The following is a 26,850-nucleotide window of genomic DNA, read 5'->3' as shown; positions in this document are numbered from 1 at the left end:
TCCGCTCACCCAAACCAAAACAAAGAGTCCTCAAGCTAACAGTAGTTTGTCTACAGGGGGTTTTCTTACAAAAACGCTCGTCTTTTTCTGCCTCTCCAATCTTCGGTTAAGGGTGCAGCGGGCTGTTTAAGCAACTATTACGACTACAAATCGGAATGTAACGCAAAAAGGTAACGGAGAGCTTTTATAAACTCCTTTTTCTGGTAGCAGTTAGCTCACTAGCAGTCAGGAGATGCTGTAAGCGCTAACTTAATAGGCTGACCTGGTTTCTTATAATTTTATCAGGTTATGCAGCTCAACTAAGGTTAACCAGCTTAATTTGATATTAACACTGAACTCTTTGCTGAGCTGGAGCTACACTTTGTGTTTAGTGTAGTTCTGCTAAGTGTCAAAACTCTGTAGTGGGTGGTTGTTTGTAGTTGCTGTAAAATAAGAAGCTGATGTGATAATTCACCGTTATGTGATATGAAAGCAGGGTACATTGCAATCCATATGGACAGACAGGTGATGTGATGGTTAATCCCAACCTGAGTGAGTGATCTGAATATCTGTGAAATAGTTTTATGGCTCCACTAGTTCTGGATCCATAAATTTATTACTGAGTTGGGAGTTGACCTTTGCAAAAACAGCTAATTTTCCCGTAGATGAGGAGGCGGTAGTGCTGCTGTTAATGCAAGGAAGGCTATTTGTATTGATTTTTGCTGTTGTCCAGATCTTTGTGGAATGCAGTTTTATCAGTGCATGATGGTGAGAGTTATTATAAGTGTGCTTTGAAGCTTATCCTGGAGGTTAATGAACTGTGTCTTGTTGCTATGTCAGCAGAATAGGATGCTAAGGATAGGGTGAGATGGAAGAAGTAGTAAGAAGAGTCTTGTTACTCTTGCAGGCTAAAACCTTTATGGATTAGCTATATACAGTGCTCCAAAAATTAAGGGAGCAATCGATCATCACAGTATAACACAAAGTCAGCTCATGGATCACATAAATCGTTGTGAAACTATTTAACCTGCTTTGGTGCAGATGAAAGTGACAACAGGTCAAACAGGAGAGGCAACAACAAGACAACCCCTGTAAAAGGGAAAAGCCACAGACCGTTGCTCCCTTCTTATCCTTCCTGACTGTTTTTTTTCTCGAGTTTTGATTTTTGCTAGTGTCCTTGTCAGTGCTAAGGCCGTGAGAGTATAACTAGGTATACTGATGAAATGGTAGGCATAAAAATGTAACACGGTGTGAAACACAAACATGCATCATCATCTGTTCAGTCTCATATGTACCGATTTGTGTGCATGTAGACTGAATTTAGTATTCACGCCCACATTTGGAGGATGCAGGAATTAATTATTATGTTGCTCATATCAGAGAACACAGTTCAGCTCAGACTGGTGATTGTTAAATAAAATTTAGTTAATTTTATTAAGTGACATTACAGACAACTTGGTTTGGGGTTTGTCAGTAAGTGTCCGGGACTAGGTTTCAAAAAGATTTCTCCTGATCACTACTCATGCGAGGGCCTTCAGCTGGGTCAGAATTTTCTCCAGGACCCAGGTCAGATTGACTACTTTTTCTTTTCAAATATTTATCTATCGCTATTACACACTGCATCGTCTCACAGCATGACTATTATGTCATTAGTGTTGATGTTTCTGTGATCTTGCACTTTTCCAGCTTGAAAGCTGCTGAAAGACCACAAGGTTTTGTCCCGCTTTGCTACTCATGTCAATGCAGGGGTAACTCACCTGAGTGAAGTTGGCCCCCCCACCTTCTTCAAATCCAACAAAAGTGGTATCAAACGTTTGTGCTACGTTTGTGCTGGTTTGTGCTGCAACAATTTTCATTTGTGCCGCTATCATTTTAAAGATATTAATAAAAATTTCTAGGGGTCATCAGAGGTCAACCAGCCCCCCCACATTAATGGAATCAAACAAAACTGGTGTCAATCAACTGTGCTACGTTTGTGCTGGTTTGTGCTGCTAAAATTGTCGTTTGTGCTGCTTCTGTTTTGAAGATATTAATGAAAATGTAAATGTCAAAAGGTCAACCAGCCCCCCCACATGACCCAAATCAAACAAATTTGATGTCAAACATTTGTGCTACGTTTGTGCTGGTTTGTGCTGCAAAGATTTTCGTTTGTGCTGCTATCATTTTAAAGATATTAATAAAAATCCTAGAGGTCATCAGAGGTCAACCAACCCCCACATTACCCAAATCAAAGAAAAATGATGTCAAACATTTGTGCTACGTTTGTGCTGGTTAGTGCTGCAAAAATTTTTGTTTGTGCTGCTATCATTTCAGAAATATTAATAAAATAATGTCCTGATGCGTGCTCAATCATCTAGGGAAGTAAATTCCAAAAGGTTGATTCTGTTCATCCGGACATTTTCAGTGGAAGAAACATTTTGTCACTCATCCAGGTGACTTCTTCAGTCTCAGCTGACTGCAGGTTTCCCCAACCTTATAAACAGTACATTTGCACAGTGAAGGAAACTAGCACCAGTGAATGAACAATGGGCTGGGGGGTTAATTCCATGATTGTTAGTATGCAAATTCTTATGACCATTGATCAACGACTACTAATCAAAGACACAGATTCTCGAATGGCCATGAGTACCATTCACAGAGAGTTGGGGAATGGCTGCAATCACAGCATTGTAAGATGGCGAAAGATGTACCCTTGGGCCCCCCTTCTCGATTCAGAGATGGTCAGCATCCTGACAGCCTGATGGACGAAGCTGTTTCTCAGTCTGCGGGTTCTGGCCCGGAGGCTCTTCAGTATCCGTCCTGATGGCAGCAAACTGAAGAAGCTGTTGAAGGGATGAGTGGAGTCACTACCCGTTGTCATTTTTTTCCTGCAGGACCCAGTGCAGGAGTCATACCACACAGTGATGCAGTTGGTGAGGATACTCTCAATGGTGCCTCTGTAGAAGGTGCTAATAATGGGGATTGAATCTCTTGCGCTTCTCAGTTTGCAGAGGAAGTAGAGTCGCTGTTGGTCTTCTCCACATTTAGGGACAGGTTGTTGTAGCTGCACCACTCTGCCAGATGGTTAACTTCACCCCTGTAGTAGATCTCATTATTGTTGCTGATGTGACCTACCACAGTTGTTTCGTCTGCAACTTGATGAAAAGGTTGGAGCTGTGTGATGGTGTGCAGTCGTGGGTCAGCAGAGTGAAGAGAAGGCGGCTCAACACACATCCTTGAGGAGCTCCGTGTTATTGGGCTCGAGGTGTTGCTGCCGACCCGTACTGTTTGCTGTCTTCATGTGAAGAATTAATTTTATTGGAATTCCACGTGAAAGACAAATACAAAGTGGTGGATATGTGAGAAGTGGAATGAAAATCATACATGATTCCAAACATTTTTTACAAATAAATAACTGCAAAGTGGGGTGTGCGTAATTATTCAGCCCCCTGAGTCAATACTTTGTAGAACCATGTTTTGCTGCAATTACAGCTACCGGTCTTTTAGGATATGTCTCTACCAGCTTTGCACATCTACAGACTGAAATTCTTGCCCATTCTTCTTTGCTAAACAGCTCCAGCTCAGTCAGATTAGATGGTCAGCATTCGAGAACAGCAGTTTTCAGATCTTGCCACATATTCTCGGTTGGATTTAGATGGATATGTTTAGTGTTAAACCATTCCATTGTTACCCTGGATTTATGTTTAGGGTCGTGGTACTGCTGGAAGGTGAACCTGCGCCCCAGTCTCAAGTTTTTTGCAGACTCCAAGAGGTTTTCTTCCAAGATTGCCCTGTATTTTTCTCCATCCATCTTCCCATCAACTCTGACCAGCTTCCCTGTCCCTGCTGAAGAGAAGCACCCACAGAGCATGATGCTGCCACCACCATATTTGACAGTGGGGATGGTGTGTTCAGAGTGATGTGCAGTGTTAGTTTTCCGCCACACATAGCGTTTTGCATTTTGGCCAAAAAGTTCCATTTTGGTCTGACCAGAGCACCTTCTTCCACATGTTTGCTGTGTCCCCCACATGGCTTGTGGCAAACTGCAAACGGGACTTCTTATGGTTTTCTGTTAACAATGGCTTTCTTCTTGCCACTCTTCTTAAAGGCCAACTTTGTGCAGTGCACGACTAATAGTTGTTCTATGGACACATTCACCCACCTGAGCTGTAGATCTCTGCAGCTCGTCCAGAGTCACCATGGGCCTCTTGGCTGCATTTCTGATCAGCGCTCTCCTTGTTCGGCCTGTGAGTTTAGGTGGACGGCCTTGTCTTGGTAGGTTTACAGTTGTGCCATACTCCTTCCATTTCTGAATGATGGCTTGAACAGTGCTCCGTGGGATTTTCAAGGCTTGGGAAATCTTTTTGTATCGTAAGCCTGCTTTAAATTTCTCAACGGAGGCACCATTGAGAGTATCCTCACCAACTGCATCACTGTGTGGTATGACTCCTGCACTGGGTCCTGCAGGAAAAAAATGACAACGGGTAGTGACTCCACTCATCCCTTCAACAGCTTCTTCAGTTTGCTGCCATCAGGACGGATACTGAAGAGCCTCCGGGCCAGAACCCGCAGACTGAGAAACAGCTTCGTCCATCAGGCTGTCAGGATGCTGACCATCTCTGAATCGAGAAGGGGGGCCCAAGGGTACATCTTTCACCATCTTACAATGCTGTGATTGCAGCCATTCCCCAACTCTCTGTGAATGGTACTCATGGCCATTCGAGAATCTGTGTCTTTGATTAGTAGTCGTTGATCAATGGTCATAAGAATTTGCATACTAACAATCATGGAATTAACCCCCCAGCCCATTGTTCATTCACTGGTGCTAGTTTCCTTCACTGTGCAAATGTACTGTTTATAAGGTTGGGGAAACCTGCAGTCAGCTGAGACTGAAGAAGTCACCTGGATGAGTGACAAAATGTTTCTTCCACTGAAAATGTCCGGATGAACAGAATCAACCTTTTGGAATTTACTTCCCTAGATGATTGAGCACGCATCAGGACATTATTTTATTAATATTTCTGAAATGATAGCAGCACAAACAAAAATTTTTGCAGCACTAACCAGCACAAACGTAGCACAAATGTTTGACATCATTTTTCTTTGATTTGGGTAATGTGGGGGGGTTGGTTGACCTCTGATGACCTCTAGGATTTTTTATTAATATCTTTAAAATGATAGCAGCACAAACGAAAATCTTTGCAGCACAAACCAGCACAAACGTAGCACAAATGTTTGACATCAAATTTGTTTGATTTGGGTCATGTGGGGGGGCTGGTTGACCTTTTGACATTTACATTTTCATTAATATCTTCAAAACAGAAGCAGCACAAACGACAATTTTAGCAGCACAAACCAGCACAAACGTAGCACAGTTGATTGACACCAGTTTTGTTTGATTCCATTAATGTGGGGGGGCTGGTTGACCTCTGATGACCCCTAGAAATTTTTATTAATATCTTTAAAATGATAGCGGCACAAACGAAAATTGTTGCAGCACAAACCAGCACAAACGTAGCACAAACGTTTGATACCACTTTTGTTGGATTTGAAGAAGGTGGGGGGGCCAACTTCACTCAGGTGGGTAACCTTTAGAGAGACCAGGGTCTTGTCTTTGTTTGAATGGTGTCCGTAGGTGAGTATGTGGAAGTAGTTAAAGTTGAAAGATGAGTAAGTTGAATGAGGATTTGAAGAGTCTCCCACTGAAATACATTATAAATTTCTGTTGAATAAAGTTTAATAATTTAAAACATATAAAAGTTAAAAGTAAGAAAAATACAAGCACACATGTCCAAAAGAAGTTCACAGGCTAGAGTCAAATGTCAATCATATATATTCCACCCGTGTAATATTCTCAGCTTTGTAATTCTTTGTCAATATTCTTGATATTTATAATTGAGCGATTTGTATATATTAGTACTATTTCTTAAATTTGTAAACTCTGTAACATATTGTATTATTTAAATAGTTTAGTCTGTTACTGTTACTGTCTTGGAGCAACTGTAACCCACATAATTTCCGTAGGGATTAGTAAAGTATTCTGATTCTGATTTATTTAGAGCAGGTAGTTGTGCTGCCCTCTAGTGGAAGAGAATGTAATTGTTCTGCCCGTTACTCACGCCGATCACTTAGAGCAGCGGTCCCCAACCCCAGTCCGCGAAAGTTGAGGCTCGGGTGTGAAATGTATGGTTTCCCGATTTTTATCGGTTTTTATCATTTTTTTTTTTTTTTTTTTATCGTTAACTCACTTTCCCTGGGTCTTTTCCCGTGTGTTATGAATAAATATTTTTTGGGGTACCGGTACTGGTTTTATTTTGTTGTATTTATCCGCGACACCTTAAAGGCCGGTCCGTGAAAATATTGTCGGACATAAACCGGTCTGTGGCGCAAAAAAGGTTTTGGACCGCTGGCTTAGAGTACTAATCAGGTGGAACCAGATAACCTTCCACGGCACGCCTGATCATTTCTCACTGCACACCTATGTGCCGCTGCATGGTGGTTGGGAAACACTGCTTTAAAACTCAGCTTTCTTGGTTGCGATGGTGACGTGTTTAACTTTCTGCACAAAATATCTGCTGACTCACAGAAAAAAAGTGACAAGTTGTGTTCACGAACATGAGCAAATCATTTTAAGTAGTGCAGCTGGCACAACAAAATACATGTTGTTCACAGTCTTCTCCACCTTAATTCTTCATGCTACAGATTCAACAAAGTACTGGAAACATTCCTCAGACTTTGATAAATGTTGTCATATCATATACTCAAGGAAGCTTGGAAAGAAAAGCGAATGGACTTCTTTATGTTTCTTAAAGACTTAGATTACCATGACCTGGGTGACTCAGAACCTTTACAGACATGTCATATTTACAGTTGTTGCAGATTTGTCAGTTGTGCTTCACTGACCATGGAGGCCATTTGAGTACAGTGAACTCACTGTCATGTTTAAGAAACCGATTTGATGAATTTCATGAACATGGTCAGCAACAATACTCAGGTAGGCTGTGGCATTTTAACAATACTCAGGACTATGGTCCCCAAAGTGTGCCAAGAAAATATCCCAGCAGAGGCCTGATCCATTGATACAAGGCAGATTGGATCCATGCTTTAATTTTGTTTATGTCTAATTTTTAATATGCTCCCCAAATCCTGCAGCAAAAATTAAGCCTCAGTTTCCTCTCTTAGCTGACAGCAGTGGCACACATTGTGGTCCTCTACCACTCTATCCCATCTGCTTCAAGGTTTGATGTGTTGTGCATTCAGAGATGCTTTTTAGCATACCTGGGCTGTAAAGAGTGGTTATTTGAATTACTGTTGCCTTCACTGGAAAGTTTCTCTTTTTCAGTCCAATCTCTGTTAAACCTGGAGATGGTTGGGTGGAAAAATCCCAGTAGATCGGCAGCTTTTCAAATACTCAGACCAGCCCGTCTGGCACTGATAACCTCTAAATCAACACCAACAAAGTCTTAATCACCTTTCTTACCATTGTCATTCTTGGTTTCAAGTTTAACTGGTTTTTACCATGTCTACACGTGATTGGATGATTAGATGTTTGTGTTAAAAAGCAGCTAAACAGGTGTGCCAAATGAAATGGCCAGTGAGTGTATGTTTTCTTGACATTTCCTCAACTCAAATATTATCTGACCACCGTGTTAAGAATATTTAAAAAAGGCTATGGAAGACTCAAAAAAAATGTTGTTGCCACGTTGCCGAAAGTTGTGTTCAAGAATTAAGAATTATGTATAAAGAATTTAGCATTTGGAGTATGCAGCACTTAAATAGCCGTAATGCCTTAGACGTCTAGCTGAAGATAGAAGTAGGCTGTGTTGAACAGTCATTGCCCATGAAATGCAAGATTTAAAAAAATGTATGCATAAAATGTAGTCATAATTACAAAAGTAGCTCCATGTCTTAGTGATCCTTTCCTCTAAAGAGATTTTTAACCCATTTACAAGGCACAATAAACACGTTTCCCCCACAGGAAATATATTAGGCAAAAAGAAATGGAGAAATAAGAGATAAAAAGACAACAATAAATAAGCAAAATACAAGAATATCCAGTTATAAAACGCCGGGGGACTAAACTTACCAAATTAAGAAACAAAGCGAGGAGATAAAATATATTGCTTTCAGATACAAGTCCAGGGTTTCTGCTGTTTCAGTAGTTCAGCATTCAGCACAGTGAGGGAGATTCTGCTAATGATATTGTTATCCAGGAATTCATCCTGTTTGTTCTTCAGTCACTTCAAACTGGAAGTTGTGGAAGGCAATAAATAAATAAATAAATAAATGCGTATTAATGCATTTTTATTTCATGCGAAGGTTTCAGTATAAAAGAGGTTCTGTGTTGTCTCTGCATTTCATCTTCATCAAACTAGGATCCAGAGCCTATGAAATCATTTGAAGAATAAATCTCATTTGCGGGTTTTCAAATACATTTATGAGGAATGGGAAACTGGAGGATTTCCGTTTTATTAGATAATATCACAGTTTTCAAAATAATTATTAAAGTTCAGTGACCTTCTCGATAAGCCGGGGTAAATTGTCTTTACAATATAATGTCAAACAAATTAATCGTTATAATTTTTGTGTGCAAAGAAAGAACGACTTAAAAGCAAACCAAACCACAAAAAAACAAAAAATACACGGAGCCCTGAGAAGTGGTAACTTACGAGGATCACGTGAATGCAGCACCGCTCTGATTCAGCGAAGCACGCGGCCATTCACAGTTTAAGGTCCCTCCGGTGACTCTGAATGACTAGCCCGAGCGAATCTCCCCCCCCTCGCCATCCAGACACGTTAAACGCTTTTGGTGGATTTTTATTTGTATTTGTATTTTTTAAACCAGCGAGTTTAAGTCTGGCCTGAGTGTGTGCGTGTGAAACGATGCTGATGAAGTTGGAAAGTAATGAGCGAGGATGCTGAAGCTGCCGGCAAGCCCGCTTTGTTCGGAGGAGCGCAAGGCTTTTGTGCCGCTGTCATCCCGCAGCTCGTCCCCTGCTGCTTTGTCTTCACTTGGCCCTCTGATACCGAGCGGTAGGTGCACGTCGGCTTTCAAAGCACCGAGGCTTTTCAGCTCTGTCATTGTGTTACATGTGTTAGTGCTCTGCTCTCGGTATGCCTCACTGTCATGAAAAGAATTATAATAGTGGTTCAAAAAGGAAGAGCAGTGACAGGAGGGTTATCCTTGATGGGACTCTGTGGTACTCAGGGAGTGTGTGATGATATAATGATATTAATGGTAGTCTCACATCCACTCATCCTGGGCAAGGGGTGGCATTTATATCCTTGTTATGAATGGTAATTCCCATTTTTATGCCTTTTTAATTCATTGTCCTTTTGTTGGATTTCTTTTGTACAGGGCAGCTTCCCTGCCTTCGCCCATCAGTAGTGTCAGCTGCCCCTAAATAATAGATTGGACCCTCACCACTTGGGGCTCTCACCTCATGCTTTTAATAGACTGCCAGGACGCCATGCATCGTTGCCTGTCTTACTGTGTCTTAGATGGGTTGCTGACTTGCGTTAAAACTGCACACACAGAACCAATGTACCTCTTGAGATTAATGAGAAAGTAGAAATGGTGGTATGGGAGGGGGGAGGGAGGGGTGTCCAGTAGCAGGAAATTAGACAAGTGAAATGTTAGCCCTGTCTGTGTGAAATCGTGGCTTCTGTAGACTTGCATTGCCATGTGAAAGATGAGAGGATCTGCCTGCCCTGAGTGAAGTATTGCCTTCTCAGTTCCTTTGTTCCCTCCACTCTACTGGTGTGGCTGCTGGCTGGCAGCCTGTTTGGCTGCAAGACCCGCTTTTATTCTTATTTTCCCATTTCGGCCAAGCATTAGAATCCCATTGGAGATTCATGCTGTGTCAGGCACTGGTGTAAATACATATATTACATAATCAGCCACATCTTGCCAGAACTCTTAACTGTGGTATTTTTGAAAAGGAGACTTCATTATTAATGTCCGTCTCATCAGTCGAGGTATGCTGTGTTGAATAACGGGCCGGGCTGCTGCTCTCTGTATGAATAATGGTGTTTTTCACATTTCAGCGATGGTCAGTGCCCACTTTGTGTGTGCGCCTGTCGTACAGTTCACCTGAAGACACTGAACCTGAAGCAGACATTGGTGTTTTTGTGTTTGTGTGCACCCGTTTCTCCTTTTGCTCAGCTACTATGGTGACCCTTCCCTTCAAGGACACTGGCGGAGTCTGCAGCTCTGTATTAATACAGAAATTATTATTCATTTTTGTTTCCACTTTGATGTCTGAGAGGTTACCCTGCTTCAGAAGTTAACTATCTCCATGTGCATGGCTTTAAAAAAAATTATTTTAGACACGCTAAATTTGTAGAAATTTGTGTGCAAACAGTTGAGCTTTTTGCTTCACAAGACTGGTGGGTTGCCGTCAGGTAAAATGAATAAATGACCTTGAATCGCCATAGAGGCAATTCATGGTGATGTACTGTCGCTGCATTGCTTTTGTGGAGAATTATTATTTTTTATTATCAGTTTGCTTGTCTTCTGACATTATGGTCTACCCTCCCGCTGACCCAGCCAGACAGTTAACCAATTAACCACTCAATCAGTCTGTCAGCCAGCCGGTCAACCTGTCTGACCAGCAGCAGCAAGCCGGCACGTCCGGCACGCTGAGATCTCAGCTGGCATCCAGGGAGCCTTTTCTAATTACCAGCCTTTGAGGCTCTGCCAAAACATGCAAAACCTGTTTAGTGGGCATGGTGCAGAGAAAACAAGTCAAAAGTTCAGTTCTGCTGTGTTATTGAACAGCTTACTTAACCCTTGGGTCTAGAATAAACCCCAGCAATTTTCCTCACTTAGTAAAAACACAAAATGGTCTCATTATTTTAATAATCCTAAATATATATAAAACCGTCCAAAGGGCCGCAGTACTTGGAGTGTGCAGTCCTCCACTCTGGGTTGATGACAAATCCCTGGTGGCACTCCCGAGTTATAGTTACAGAGTTGCTATATCTAACAGTCTGGGGTATACAAAGTATCCAGAAATGCCACAGTGCACTTTTTAAAGGTTGTAATTTCAGGTGGAAAGGAAACGAGGCAAGAGACGTTACTATTCACAGCTTTCCTGTGGAGAAAACTTCCAAAAGATGGGCTTCTCTCCTGGTGTACGTGATGCATTCACTCGACTAACAGAGCTCACACCACAAATGCTGTTGTTTTACACAAAGACTAAAACCAAATAAAGCACAGATATTGAAGCACTGCTGCCTGCGACCATAAATCAAAACTATTGTAATGTAAAGTTTGGATGGGTTTTAATAGCAAAACTACTGTTGATATTTGGTCACTACTGTAGATTTATTCCAAAACTAGCTTTCTTTTTCCTTTTTTTGTGCTTTACTGCCACCTTTTCATGGTTGTAGTGTGTTATGTCATATCAAGAGTGAAAAAATGTTCGCACAAACAATTTGTATGTACAGTTTGAGTGATGCCCTAAATGTTGTCCTCCTCGATGATCATGTTCAAGTTCAAAATGAAAAGACTGAATAGAAAACATGTTAGAAATCCGGACCAGACGCTTTTTAGCGTATGTTAATGTAAAAAGTTATATATGCTGTCATTGTCAGAGTTAAAGCCACTTTTAGAGGACCTTGTCTTTTTATGGAAGAAGTCAGCCTGTTTCTTCCATTTTATGTCTCTCTGATGATATCGCCTCCAGTAGACGGTCATCATCATATTTCATAGCGACTCCTCTCGGGAGACGCAGCCCTCTTCATTACTGAGACCTGGATTTGTTTCTGCCTTATAAGCTCAGTGCTATTGATCAAAGAGCCAGCTGTACTGTCGCAGTGGATCTATAATGGGTGCACTCATCAACACATCTAACACAGAGAGTTATCAATCAGTACTAACTAAATAATGATTTAATTATTAGAATCTTTGGTAGTACAGTATAGTACTGTGTAAAGCGGTTTTTGTAACAGGTGACATGTGTGGCTTCTTGCTTTTTGTACATCTTTCTTCAAATGTGCCAGAGTGTATTCACTTGATATTTCAAGCTCTACCTGCCAGTATACATTTCAATATGACAAACCTTTCCTTTCCTTTTGTTTTCCACCTCACGAAATTAAAATTGAGCAGCATCAGGTAGCCAGTTATAGTAGATTAATTGTTAAAATCATTGTCAAGTAAAACTTGACACCGTATGTGAGTTTAGTAACTGTTTGGTTACATTTTTGTAGACTTAAGTGATTTGTCAACCTTCAGGTTCTGGACTGTTAATTCACCAAAAGACATTCATGTATTTTATAGTCCTTTTTCAAGTTTTCTTTCAAACAAATAAATAATTGAGTCAGATTAATCAATACTGTCATTAACCGTTTGGTACAGACCTGCATTCATAGTAAATGCAGTAATATAATTATCACACAGCTATCCAAGCAGGTTTTATGTCCCCTGTTCATCATGTCCAGAACTTTATATGTTCACTGTTGATATTGTGTATATAAAATCGCTTGTTTGTAACTACATTATATGACTTAAGTGTACTGTACCTTTATTCTGTGTGAGCTCATTTTAGCTCCATCTTTTTACTTTTGGAATCTCCTAAGGCAGCTTTGTATGATTCACAGTTCAAACTAATCCATATTTGTTGATCCTGGGTTAAAATTAAAAACGTTTCATCTTATCAGAATGTACTGACGGCATCTGAATTTTAGTAGTTTTTGGGGAAGAATGTGGAGAAAATCGATGTTCACATCTCTTAGATCAGGTTGAAGGGGACCTGTTAAGCTAGTGTCCAGCTCATATAGTAGCTTTGGATGATTCACAGTTCAAAATAATGATAGAGAGAGAGAAATCCCTGCTCTGTGACATTACAAAGATTCACGAGCAGATAAAAATGTCTGAAACAGTGTTTAGAGCAATCTGAACCTGAGCTTTGGGCTCCTGGGGATTGTTTTGTACCTACCTACAGTGACCTTTTTGAAACTTTGTCAGTGTTTAATATGAGCACCTATATATGTAAAAGTATAGATAACACTTTACATTTGGTGTTTGTCATAGTTCAGCATGACTGAAGATCTGTTTTTGCAAGTATTTCTGTTTCAGTCTTAAAAAAATGAAAGCCTGAAGCCAATAATGGAAGCGAGTTGCTTTTTGCTTGAGTGTGCGTGCCTGTTTCTGCATTTCTCGAGTGCATTAATGCACGCAGGAGCTTGTGTGTTTAACTCCTTTCTGAAATGGAGGGCAGATATTGTAAGAGCTCTCTCAGGGCTGCTTGTCTGTCTCTGGAAAAAAACACTCAAGGAAGCATCGCTCACTCCGAAGCAAGGTGGAGCGGTCGTTACCTATCAGTCAAAAATCTGTGAAAAACCAGCTTGTGGAGCAAATAAACAATCGAGGCGATTTCTCTTTGTTGTCCTGTAGCCAAGTGAGTTCCGCTCACTCAGATTGTTTCACATGGATACACCCTCTAATTGATGCTGATGTAGTGTGTGCCTGTAGCTGGAGGCTGAGGTCGGTGGTGCTCACAGTTTGGTGCAGTCGTGTTTCTGCAGCACTTAGGGCCTGTTGGGGTTCACGCGAGTTGACTGCAGACTTTTCTCGTCCCGCGGCTCGGCATGTAAAAACTACTCTTTTGCTCCTCGAGCGATTTCTGCACGACAGTGTGAATGAGTCTAGAGAGGATGCAATCGACGCACAGAGTAATGTGCCTCGCTGCTCCATGAAGTCACGCATCAGTACTTTGGGTTTCTGTGCGATCATTAGTGCCCTCCCACTTGGATTCAAAGCTTTGACCACATCAAACCTGAATGGCTGCTTTGAATGAGTTTCTAAAGTGATGCTTTAAATATAAAACCTTTATGGAGTTGCTCAATTATCTACTCACTGTTCAGCTCCATAAAGTATAAGATGGTCAGAAGCTGTCAGATATGAGGTGTTTTTCTAAAGCTACGGACACAGTTAACCAAAGGCTTAATATGAATATGGAATAAATGTTTTAGAGATTGTTATGCTTTAAATGTTTTGCGACCTAATAATTCATACCAAATCTTCTGTAAAATCTTCTTATATTTTAGTTTTTGCTCTAATGAAATGATGCTAGTTGCTCTAAATATTAAGGAAAAAACGAGAAGAGCAGATGAAGGTCATTATTGCAGCGGACAAACAAAGTCATGCAATTTGTGACTTGTATTGATTCCACTCTTAATTTATAAGAACCAGTCTTTGCCAGTTGCTCTCATTAAATTAAAAAAAACTTTTAATCTTTGCAATCATGATGGATTTCCACAAGACAGTAAAGAAATGCATGAAGGAAGCGGTGAGCAACCATCTCTGCCTATACATACTTTGATTATACTGTTTTTATGTATATAAAAGCCACACAAGTGATAGAGATAAATATACAGAGCCAAACAATAATAGCCTTAATTAGTCTAAAAGTATGTGGGCATTTATTGGCTTCACCTGGAGAAGGTCGTAGGTCTTAATCTGAAACTGTTTTATATTAGAGTCAGGACTCGAGGTCTAATCTCACCTGGTTAATTAGTTTACGAGTTAGTCTTTGCGTTGATGCACTTTCTCTGTCGTTTACATGTTACTGCATTACACTGTTAACGCAAAACTCGACATGTCCTGGATCTATTTCATATTAAAAGCACTGCAGGGTTTTATCTGCCTTACACAGCTGTAGCTAGTTAACCTGACATGTATAATTGTAGGAGGCATCAAGTGTTCTTAAAAAAAACTCTGTTAATCTTCTCTAGTTTTATTCTACTGCATCCTATTACTATTTTTTTTTTAATAATCTACCTTCACGAGATGTTCATCATTGTGATTTCCTCCCATCTCTTCACAAGTGAGCAGTGTGGTGTGTCAGTGTTGGACTGCAACCACCAGCACCAGCAGCGGCCGGAGGTCAGGACCATGAGTCTGTATGGGGGCGGTGCCAGTGGCGGTGCGAGAGAACGAGGAGGAGGAGCAGAACATTACCGGGAACAGCAGCGGCGGCGCTCCAGCGATCGTTCACGCGACTCCTCCCATGAGCGGGGAGAGAGCCAGTTGACGCCTTGCATCAGGAATGTTACTTCTCCCACTCGGCAGCACGGTGAGCAGGATAAAGGTGCTTGTTGTAGATTGTAAAATAGGCCAAATATTCTCTGCATTAATCGTCCACATTTCTCCATCCATAGACCGTGAACGTGGCGAAGGAGGCTCATCATCCAGGTCCTCCAGCCCACGTCCTCCCAGGGTTTCTCTTCCCCATTCCCACGTAGGACACATACCTCGTTCCCTGGCTCCTCCTGGAGGTGACCACCACTCCAAAACTTTGGGCCAAGGATCCTCTGATATGATCTACGTGTATGACCTCAGCAGTAAAGAAGGACATCGCAGTGGGCTGAGGCTGGGAGAAAGAGTAACACTCATTGTGGACAACACACGATTTGTGGTGGATCCTGCTATTTTCACAGCTCAGCCTAACACCATGCTGGGCAGGTAATTGTTCAGAGCACATCAGAGCACATTAGCCAAAACGCTGTTTCTCTTGTTGTATTTGAGAACTTTAAGTTTTATTTTTTTACCAACAAAAATAAGTATTGAGATAGTCACTCTGAAAATCAGACCATGGGCAAAGAAAAAAACAGAAGTTCTCTGTTAAATTATGACTGCATAGAGATAACACAGGCCAGGTATATCATCAGCAGCTTATGCATTTTAATGAACACGGAGCATGGCAGTACAGATAGATGCTCATTTATCTGTTCAGCCGTTGTTTGCAGTCATTAAAAGAAAATCTGCCTTGTATTTTCAGGATGTTCGGTTCTGGACGGGACAACAATTTCACTCGGCCCAATGAAAAAGGAGAGTTTGAGGTGGCAGATGGTATCAGCTCCACTGTCTTCAGAGCCATCCTGGTGAGAAAGGATGTACACGGTGTCTGCGTGTCGGTCACTTTCTGTGTAATCCTCTCATTAGTGCTCGCTTCACTGTCATTTCTTTGCCTGACTTTGTCTCAGACTTTTCCATTTCCCCTCTATTAACCACAGACCCAATGAGTGTCTTCTCTGTTGTATTCTCTGTGTAATTATTTCGGCATATTCATTCTTTTTTGTAACCTTTCTCTCTCTTTTTTCCATCCTCTGTTTGGGGCCCAGAACCTCTCTGAAAACATTGGATTATTTGCATGATATAAAAAGTTTTTAAACTCTCATTAATTATGGTTATCATAGGTTCTAAAATAAATATGTAGTTATAGTCGTTAGTAGTTAGTCGTATATCTCCTGAGAATATTTGCAGTCTTAGTAAAGTGTCTGTTTCTGGTGGGATCCTATAGTTACAGTCAGACTTTGCTTCTTTTGCATCCAGCCACATGCTGGGATAGTTTAGTGGGTTGCAGAGGATAACAAGCTGATGTGAGTTTATTTAAAATTGAAGCTCTTCTTCCATCCGTACATATGATGTGGGGTAAATAGAAGCAGTGCAGTTCAGTCATATCCACCTATCCTAGTATAGTCTTGTTAAGATTTTGGGGCTTTTGCTGCAATTCAGCAACTCTTGTGAACGATTTATGGTCCTACATTTGTGTCCCTTTAAGAGTGGGATTGTGTGACAGAGACATTCAGTCCTCCAAAATGCTAGAAGCGGGTGGCCTGACAGCAGGGACTTTATCCACAGGTAGAATGCTGGTTGGCTTAAATAGTAGAGAGTAGAGTAGAAGAAGAAGAAGAAGAAGCAGATGAGAAGCATTAAAAGTCGCCACAGTGGACATTTTCACCTGTTTTAACACTCTGCTTCACTACAAAGAATTTCTTTGTATATTACGATTTTTAGTCTCCACAGACAAGAACAAGAATATTACCATATTACTGCTTGTTCCACGTGTTTTTCACACACTGCATCTATGAACTACCAGAACAATACCACACCATGCACTTTAGTCCCTACACTTGCTGTCTGCTTCTTCATTTTGTAGCCCCATCACCATGTAACAGGGATAACAGTTTAACACGCTCACGCTCAGAGGTAGATTCATGTGAAAGTCCTATGTGCATTTGTACTAGGTGAGTTATAGTAACACTAAAATGTCAGTTTGTGCCGCCTAAAGACGTCTAATACAAATTAAAGTTGAGGCACTGCAGTTAAATGTAGAGAGAGGAAGTAAATGCTTCCTGCTCTTTCCTCTAACATAGATTTTTACTCTTTTGTCATTTGTTATGCCCGAAGAAAGAAAGAATCACTTTAATTAAATACTGCTGAATTTAAATTGTGCCAGGTGCAGCAGAGTACTTACAGTGAGGATGCAAAAATACATCAGCCAAGTGTCTTGTCACGTATCAGCTGCTAACCAACTAGTAAATTAGTTGACATTTACCGGTGTCACTGTCCCTCATTTATCTGCTTTTGTCATAAACGTTTTTGCAGTGGCTAAGTGTTCAAAAATAGCACGATGACAAGCTGATAGGCAGTTTTTTTCTAATATATGGCACAAAAGTGGCAAACAAAGAGCAACAAAATCAACTGAAATTAGAACACACAAAATAAAATACACAGGAGGAAATAATACAATCTGCAAGAGCCAAAGGGGATAAAAATGAATAAATGAGAATAATAGCACAAACATTATTGTGCCCTTGTCTCATTTAACCGCTTGCAGTGCACAGTTTCTCTCCATCACCTGACATGACCATATCAGTTTTTAGGTATTTCAGATTTTATACCCTTAAATTCTTTTCTGCTAAAAGAAAACTAAAGGTGAGAATTATTACAGCGTGACACGTCGACGGCTGTAATTAAAAGCAAAAATGATAAAAAAGGAGCGGGAGGTAGGATTTTCTTGTATGCACCAATTGGCAACTAACCACCAGCATGAAAAAAAAAACTGTCAGTATAAACTATTGCAAAAGCACTCAACACGTCGAGAAGCCACAGCCCCTCGGGGCATGCTTTGATGGGAGAAGCTGGCTTATAATGCTAATACTGTGCGAACAGGCTGAAAACAAAGATCCCTTCTGAAAGAAACTTGGCCAGCTTTAAAAGGTGAATCTGACCCAGAGGCTGCAGGACTGTCTGGCTTGCTGGACCGTGTAAAAGTGTCTTGTAAGGCCGTGAAGGCAACTTTTATGTTAGTGGAGTTAAGGGAAAAAACCGCAGGTGACACGCTACATGTTTTGATCTGAGAGTACAACGGAAAGAGGAACTGATGGTGAAAATAATGTGAGATAACGTAAAGACTGTTATGCACAGATATGAATACAGTTGTGGTTTGAAATGTTTGGTGTGTATTACAGCATACTGCTGCTTCCTTTTCCTGGACTATTGACTGTCCAGCTTAAAGAGCACCCAGTGCACACACCGCAGTGAACATGCTTGTTCATTAATGCTGATTTCATCTGTTCATAGCACAATAATCATTAGCACAACAGCAGCCTGAGGAGAGGAAATATTCTGAAAGCCGTCCAAGTCATCTGCTTCCAAAAGTGTTTGTGGCAGGTGTAAAATGTTATGTGTTTGCCTCTTCTGTTTGGGAGAGCATTAGTAAGAAGGGGTGAACAGCTGCTCGATTGTGGTCGTGGTATAATGGATTTTGGCAAAAGCCTGCTTGTCTGTGGGAATTACACAAGGAGACATGAGGCAGAGCAGGAAATGAGAGGTGCCAGAACTTTCTGTCCTGTGTGCTCCGAGTGTCTCCTCTCTTTCTTTTCCCCCCCATCAGTAGAAAGTCTCCTGGGTGACAGCCACCGTGAGGCTGCACAGGGACAGACAGAGGATGGAAAGTGGAGCGGGAGGGAGGCTGACGTCAGAAGCTTTTACTTTCATCACCCTTCACCCTTTCTCCTCTAAGCCTCTCTCTCCTCTGTGACGTTGCTTTTTACTTTCATCTCCGCTCGCTCGCTCGCTCTCCATCCCTCCCTCCACTCCTCATCCTCTCTTTCGCTCTCCCTCTCTCTCTCAGCAGCAGCAGCATTAATAATGGCGCCTTGTTTTTTCTCCCTTGCTCATGTGTGTGCATGAACATCCACCGCTCCGTCCGTTTATGTGTGCGATCGCGCCGCTGAAAATGGCAGGATTACTACAAGTCGGGGATAATCCGCTGCCCTGACGGCGTTTCCATTCCCGAGCTGAGGGAGGCATGTGACTACCTCTGTATCTCCTTCAACTACAGCACCATCAAGTGCAGAGACCTCAGTGAGTATCTAAACGGCTAGCTGTTGATTTACTGCATGCATGCTGATGTAGTTCCTCCTTCGGTCAGTGCACAGTTTGGTGAGTGTGTTGGTTGTTTTACTTCTTTTGTTTTTTAATAGCAAAAAGTAAACGTCTCTGCATGTTGCATGGGTACAGGCAGTTACTTCAGGAAGAGGAAAGCAATAATTTCACACTAACAGGCTGGATATTGTTCATATTGTTTACTGAAGCCATCAGTTAAATGTGGAGCAGATTATGCGATTGATTTATTGAGAAAAAGAAAAAGCATATCACATCTCTGTAGCTGAAATAACATTGTTTGCTTAAATTTATTGCACAGCTACATTGTACTGGTTTGCGACAATGCTACGTGTGATGGACGTTTGTTGTTGTTGTTGTTGTTGTCGTCGTTGTTGTGCATGGCTGTGCCTCTTGTTTGTGTGTCTGAGTGTGTGGGAGGAGTGGCTTCAGCGCGCAGCCTGCTGCTTGCTGCTGCTCTATGCTGAGCTCTAAGTAGGTCATGATTAGCTGTGAGATTCAGTGCTTGTTATGCAGGTACATAACAAGCCAAAGCTGGTAAATTTAATTAATCCAACACAGGATGGGATTTTTTTATTCTACTTTTTAGAGTTATTTTTTTTTTCAGTCAGAATGTCTCTGATTTCAATTGATTGCTGTTCCAGGTAGAAACACCAGGGATGTACTGATATATCAGCTCAGTATCAGAATACACTGTGCAGTGATAATGGCAAATAAGATTGCATTTACTGATGTCACTGGCTGATATTTATCTTTTTTGTCACGGTGCAGCTTACAGTTATTAATTAATAAACCTTAAATCTTAATAAACATTAAGTAAATACAACTACAGGTGAGCAACAACACATGACAAGATGATTGGTTGGCGTAAGGGGAGGAAGACGGGACAAAGATACGCTGTGGAAGAGAGCCAGAGATGATTAATAACTAATGATTAAATGCAGAGTGCTGTATGAACACATGGTGAGTGAAAATTGCAGTGTAACTAAGGGAGACCTGATAGAGCCCAGACTATATACTATATCAAAAAGGAAAGTTTCAAACCTAATATTAAAAGTAAAGAGGGTGCCTGTCTCCTGAATCCAAACTGGGAGCGGATTCCACAGAAGAAAGCTGACGGCTCTGCCTCCCATTCTGCTTTTATACACCCTAGGATCCACAAGTAAGCCTGCAGTCTGAGAGACTTAATTAGTTAATTAAGAAGGTAAGCAGCAGCCAGGTGCTGCTAATCAAATGCACTTGATTAACTGATCATCAGCAAGTGTGAGCACTTTTGAAAAGTTAGAAGTTTTGACAGTTTGCATTTCTGCAGCACTGGTGTTCGTTAAAAAAATGCCAGGGAGAAAATCATCATCAAAGATCTTAGAACAGCAACTGTTGCTGCCATGATGTCAGTCTGGGAAAGGTTATAAGGCCATTTCTAATGATTTCAAAGTCCACCATTATACACTGAGAAAGATTATCCCCAAGTGGAAAACATTCAGGACAGTTGCAGTTCTTCCCAGGAGTGGACGTCACAGGAAATTCATCCCAAGGTCAGATGGTGCAATGCTTAGAGAAACTGCAAAAATCCCAAGAGCTCAGACTCTCCAAGCCTCAGTTAGCATGTTAAATGTTAAAGTTCATGACAGTATAATAAAAAAGACTGAACAAGGAAAGGTTGTTAGGAGAAAGCCTCTCCTCTCCGAAAAGAAAAGGGCTGCACAGTTCAGATAAAGTTGCATCTGAGCAAATCTCTTCTGGAACAATCTTCTTTGAAGCGACGACACCAAAGTTGAGATGTTCAGCATTAATGCACCGTGCCACATGTGGTGAAAATCAAACACGGCATATCAGCACAAACATCTCGTATCAACTCGCAGCACAGCGTTGGAGGTCTGGTGCTTTGGGGCTGTTTTGCAGCCACACTGAGGCGTATTTTAGAGTCAAATGTGAGGGCATCTGTCTGAGAGCTAAAGCTTGTGGTGGAACCTTAAGAAAGCATAAACAAATGCCCACAAACCTCAATGAACTGAAGGAGCATTGCAACAAAGAGTGAGCCACAATTCCTCCACAACACTCTGAGAGACTGATAAAGACATTCAATAAATGATTATTTCAAATTATTCCTGCTAAAGGTTGATTCATGTGGTGCCTCCACCACCACCTAAAGCTTCTAATCTTCTTTAGAAATAACTTCTGTGGACACAGAAACTGCATGTTCAGAACTGTTAGTCAAATGTGATTAAAAAAACAACCCACAGTTAAAAGGCTCTTCCATATGTTTCTATTCAGGATTATCTGAGTGTCTTGACTGTTTCTATTATTAATCCAATACAGTAACAAGTTTGATACAGATAGTCGTTCATGTAGAGTAATTACAGTCTTCTACTTGCTTTGATTGCTTATTAGAGCAAAAATCACAGCTCAGTATCGTTTCTGGCTTCTGCTTTCTGTCCACAATGACGTCCGGTCTGTTCGTCCTCAGGCGCCCTCATGCACGAGCTGTCCAACGACGGAGCCCGGCGTCAGTTTGAGTGTTACCTGGAGGAGATGGTGCTGCCGCTGATGGTGGCCAGCGCCCAGAGCGGAGAGAGGGAGTGTCACGTGGTGGTGCTGACTGACGACGATGTGGTGGACTGGGACGAAGAGTACCCACCGCAGATGGGAGAGGAGTACTCGCAGAGTAAGATTTCATAGTGAACCCAGCTGCTCCACTGATCTGGTTTGTTAGCCTCATAACTGGGTGACAGTAATCTGATGGAGGCCGTGCTCCACTTTACAGAAACCAGGTTAAGGTGCCTCGGTGTGTGAAAGCAGGCCACAGTGGCACGAACACTTCCTGCAGCTCCCGCTTACTTTCTGTTTGTGTGGCTTTTTCTTGTTTACCTTTTAAATGTCTCAGATAGGGCAGGAAAGTCGTGCATTCGGAGAGTTGGCGGTTTTAATGTCCTGACTTCACATTAGTTCGATTTTGAATGTGTCTCTTGTCCTCCGCAGTCATCTACAGCACCAAACTTTACCGCTTCTTCAAGTACATCGAGAACAGAGACGTGGCCAAGTCGGTGCTGAAGGACAGAGGACTGAAAAAGATCCGACTGGGGATTGAAGGTACACCAAAAAGGGGTTTTTTTTGTTACTGGTGGCTTTCAGAATAGTTTTTGTCTTCAAATGCAGTCTGGTCCTTGAATGTCTAAAGGTAGATGATGTAAAATATTTTGTAAAAGTAATTGCTTTCAAAGATGATGTCGCAAAGAGTCCTTATCAGTTAGCTTCCTACAGAGTGCTTTTTTTTCATAGCCTGGCACAGGCACAGCTCTGCTCAGCCTTTAGCTCTCAGTGGCAACCGAGACTAAAACCATCACAGATGTATCATCAAGTGCAGCAGCTTAGAATCATTTAGGTAATTTAACTCAATCAATGATGCGGTTCTGTTGGCTTCATCGGTTGGCGACCTCCGGCTTGCACTGGAGCGGTCGTGGCCGAGTTTGAAGCAACGGGAATGAGAATCAGCACATCCCAGTCCGAGGCCGTGGTTCGCAGCTGGAAAAGGGTGGAGTGCCCACTTTGAGTCAGGGACGAGTTACTACCCCAGTTGGAGGAGTTGGAAGGAGCTGGAAGAGTTGAGGGAAGTCTGGGCTTGTCTTCTCAGGCTGCTGCTCCCAAGACCCAGACCTGGATAACTGATTGATGATGAAAATTAATTAAGTCTGAAAAAGTTCCACCCTGACCCCCCCTCCTCCATTTTTGTTCTGCATGATGATTTTTTTCTATAACTCTGAGCTCTAGATATCTCAGGATATTCAACATTTCAATAGTAAAACTGTACCAGTATGTCTGTGACATAAAGTCACAAACTAGGATTGGCATCCTGGATGTTCAGTCTGCTTTGTGACAGATCACTGGAACCCAAGGCAGAAGAACAACATACCACCCCACGGTGCTATGACCCTTGGAAATGTACCTCAAATGCACTCACAGCAGGGGTGTCGAACTCCAGGCCTTGAGAGCCAGTGTCTTGTGTCTTGGAGGTTTTAGATCTCACCCTGGGTCAACACACCTGAATCAAATGATTAGTTCATTAGCAGGCCTCTGGAGAACTTCAAGACATGTTGAGGAGGTCATTTAGCCTTTTAAATCAGCTGTGTTGGATCAAGGACACATCTAAAACCTGCAGGACACCGGCCCACACCTGTGACTTACAGGATTCCAGGCTCATCTTCTAGCTTAGTGCCAGAATCATTGCTAATAACTGACCTCAGTTTTTTAAACAAACAAGTTAGCGGTGGAGTTCCTCAGGGGCCTATGATGGGCCCAGTATTTTTCACCCTATACCTGCTTCCCCTAATTTCCAAATTAAAATAAATTGGTGAGCTCTTGTCCTAGTTCTTCTCTATGTTTAGACCACATTAGTGTCTACCATCTCCTAAAAAAGTGACTTGTGAGGTCATGTCTGTGTGAGGAGAAGATAGAATTAATTCATTTAGGAAACATCAGGCACCTTCTTGATGATGCTTTATGATGGACTGCTATCTAATCATCATAAGCAGCATAAATGTCTGCAGAGTACTTCAGCTCACATTACAGTACTTGTCATGATGGCTTGTTATGCCTGCTCTACCTCCTGTAGTTCAGGAGGTGGTTGCTCTCCGATGCACCCATTGGAGTATAAATGTTAGCTTAGGAAGCACTAAAAGCTTAGAAGAAAGTGCTTGGAGTACTCCAGGAGAGTAGAAAAACGCTATGTAAGAATCAGTCCATTTACCATTTACCAGCAAAAAAACACAACAGCAAACCTGGAAGGAAAAACAGTTGTAGGTCATGGAAACAGTTTCACACACCGAAGGAACAAACTGGAGCTTTCCCACGGGCCTGCAGAGGGACGTTTTTACCAACACTGCACACAGTAAATGATGTTGTTTAACAGGTTGTTAAAATCTAAAAGGTCGAATCTGAGGCAAGAATTTCCACAACAACAGTAAAATGCCTGTAAATGTGGCTTTCATTACATGACTTTTAGGAAAATGTTAAATACAAGCTGTAGCTCCATGCTAAAACTCTCAGTAACACTCTCCTGTGTGAAGCCAAGTAACACTTTTTTCTGGTGTGTTTCAAAGCTGAAGCTTGAAAAGAATCAGGGCCACACATCCCACACTTTTTCAATTATCAGTAATTAACAATATCCAAGTTGAATATTTTTTTTTTTTTGTAAAATATAGATTAGTTTGATGGCATCAGCAGAGTCTTGTTGGTTTATTTTCCCATCATATTATATTAACTCAAACAGTGTTTCAGTCAAATGGTGAATCTCATGGAGTCATTGGTTATACTATAGCTGCTTAGTTTGGATTCGGGGGGCAGACAGCCTCTCTACTTTTAAGATTTGGCTTAAAACTTAACTTTTTGATAAAACATAGTTGGGGCTGGATCGGGTGACCCCGAATCCTCCCTTAGTTACACTGCTCTAAGCTCAGACTGCTGGAGGAGGCTACCCATGATGGTTTATACCAATAACAGCATGTCATTAATTTGTGTGTGCTCGCACCTGTAGTGAGTAGTTCTTTCTCTTCACCCTCCAACCAATAGATGTTGTTAATATGTATTTTTCTGCAAGCTACTTTGCAGCCCAGCTCCACTCAAGCTTGTTTTGTCCTGATCACATGTTGTTTCTTCCTTCCCAGGATACCCAACCTACAAAGAGAAGGTGAAGCGACGCCCTGGAGGCCGTCCAGAAGTCATCTACAACTACGTGCAGCGCCCCTTCATCAGGATGTCCTGGGAGAAGGAGGAAGGCAAGAGTCGGCACGTGGACTTTCAGTGCGTCAAGTCCAAGTCGACCACCAACCTGGCAGCGGCTGCCGCAGACATTCCGCAGGACCAACTGGTGGTCATGCACCCTCCAGGGCCGCAGGTGGACGAGCTGGACACTCTCCCCCAGCAGGTGGTGCTGGGGCCGGTGTCTGAGAGCAGTGCAACCCCCCAGCCAGCACAGGCCTACGAGGGCCTGAACCAGCAGGCTCAGGACGGCTCGAGCCCGGCCGCACATGGCAACCAGCAGCAGCAGCACGGCAGCGGCAGCCAGACTCAGGCCACTTACCGCTATGAGCCGGACCCCGACATGCCATCGCCCTCTGCATGAGACGGCTTGCTGCACACTCCCACCCTCCACCTCTGTGTTCACACCTCCAGCAACAAGTGCTTTCACCTTCACCAACAAGGCTTCCCGCATTCTCATCACAGTTGCACACATGTTGCCACAGTGAAGCACACACACGTCTGATTGGCCTTCAGCAGCCAGCAAGCACACAAAATTGTAGAGTTTAAGCGGCGTGTTGCTTTCAGTGTGAGCACAGACTTTTCCAGTGTCTCCTCCTCCACCACCTCTTCCTCCTGAGTGGCAAAACACCAGTTTGCCTTGTGTTGCACCTCTGCTGCAGCTGCTTTCAGTCCACACGGCGTCCGAATGAACGAGAACTAGAAGCACATCAGCAAACCTCCCCTCCCAGCTCTGTTTACTCTTTTATTTGTCAACCAAAGGAGAGTTTAGTGGACCTTTGTGTACACGTGAGGAGAGATCTGTTTTACACGTGTGAATGCTGAGTGCTGTGTGTGTGTGTGTGTATTGTAGAATACTGTACCTCACTGGGAAAGTGGACTTCAGTGCCTCTGCATATTTCTGTGGGGGGGGAATAATTTGATGTGAAGATGGAGTCTTTTTCTTGTGTCGCAACGTTTCACACAACATAGATGTGTTTACTTCAGAGGGGTGCACTACAGAGCGGGTTCAGCATTGCCAGACTTTCTTTAAGTTAGCTGATTCCACAATAATTAAAACCCCAGTATCTCAGAGATGACGGTAATAATGGTGGTTATAAGTTTTCTCTGTCAACACAGATTTTCTGCACGCTTCCATAAAACGAGGCGTTTGATGTGGCTTTTTACGGTTCTTCCATACAAATCTGATCGAGTGCCATTTATCTCATGCTGAGATATTATAAAGAGGGGATAAATAGTGTGTATATAAGTAATATAAATAAAACAGCGGAAGGCAAAACTGCTGTGGATTAATAAGTTAGAACTCTGTGTGCTCGATGTGCTGCTGTTTATTTGGACAGCTGGATATCAGAGCTATGAAACTAACTGTGCCATGCACAGTTTGCAGAGCTGTAGCTTTACGGTGGGACTTGATGGTATGCTCTGTAAATAGAAATGTGCCACTTGCAACAGATTTTAAACCAAAACTCTTGATAGAATTTGCTCCGGACCAGTTTATATGATCATCGCCCGTTAACTGAAGACTGATTGTTCGTTTTGCAGTACACCCCTCTGATAAGTTAGATCTTAGTTTAAGTCTTGTTTATTTTCTGCTCCACTCCTGAGTCTTGACTGAGGTGCTCTGAAACTCTGCACAGATCCATCATCACTGCTGCGAGCACACAGGATGTCAGAAAAGATGCTGAACACTTTTTTGGGTTTTTTTTTGTTTGTTTTTTTTTAAATAAATGCTATTTACAACACCTTTAAGAATCACAATCGCCTTCTTATTTAAGCTGTTTTCTTCATGTCTCACATTTAATAAGGTCTTGGAAACATTCCTCAGATTTTGGTCCATGTTGACATGAAAGCATCACGCAGCTGCTGCATATTTATACTGTCTGTCTCCTGCTCCACCACATTCCAAAGGTGCTCTATTGGTCCGAGATCTCATTACTGAA

General features: G+C 42.1%; 1 protein-coding gene across 2 annotated transcripts; it reads left to right on the top strand.

Moving 5' to 3' along the window:
* Positions 1-26,667, top strand: LOC116312861 (BTB/POZ domain-containing protein 10-like). Of its 2 annotated transcripts, none has more exons than XM_031730365.2 (8): positions 1-170; positions 14,791-15,038; positions 15,124-15,427; positions 15,744-15,846; positions 18,997-19,117; positions 21,624-21,821; positions 22,136-22,246; positions 24,817-26,667. In XM_031730365.2, exons 2-8 carry the CDS (start codon positions 14,858-14,860, stop codon positions 25,272-25,274), a joined length of 1,476 nt encoding a protein of 491 aa, XP_031586225.1. In that variant the 5' UTR covers positions 1-170; positions 14,791-14,857; the 3' UTR covers positions 25,275-26,667. The 2 variants fall into 2 exon arrangements, with proteins under 2 accessions (XP_031586225.1, XP_031586227.2); XM_031730367.2 differs by lacking the exon at positions 1-170 and adding an exon at positions 8,758-8,991.
* The last annotated feature ends 183 nt before the right edge of the window (positions 26,668-26,850 follow it).

This window comes from Oreochromis aureus, linkage group 7, assembly GCF_013358895.1.
Source record: "Oreochromis aureus strain Israel breed Guangdong linkage group 7, ZZ_aureus, whole genome shotgun sequence".
Taxonomy (NCBI): Eukaryota; Metazoa; Chordata; class Actinopteri; order Cichliformes; family Cichlidae; genus Oreochromis; species Oreochromis aureus.
Note: the sequence above shows the minus strand (reverse complement) of the source record. Positions and strands in the feature narration are given on the sequence as shown.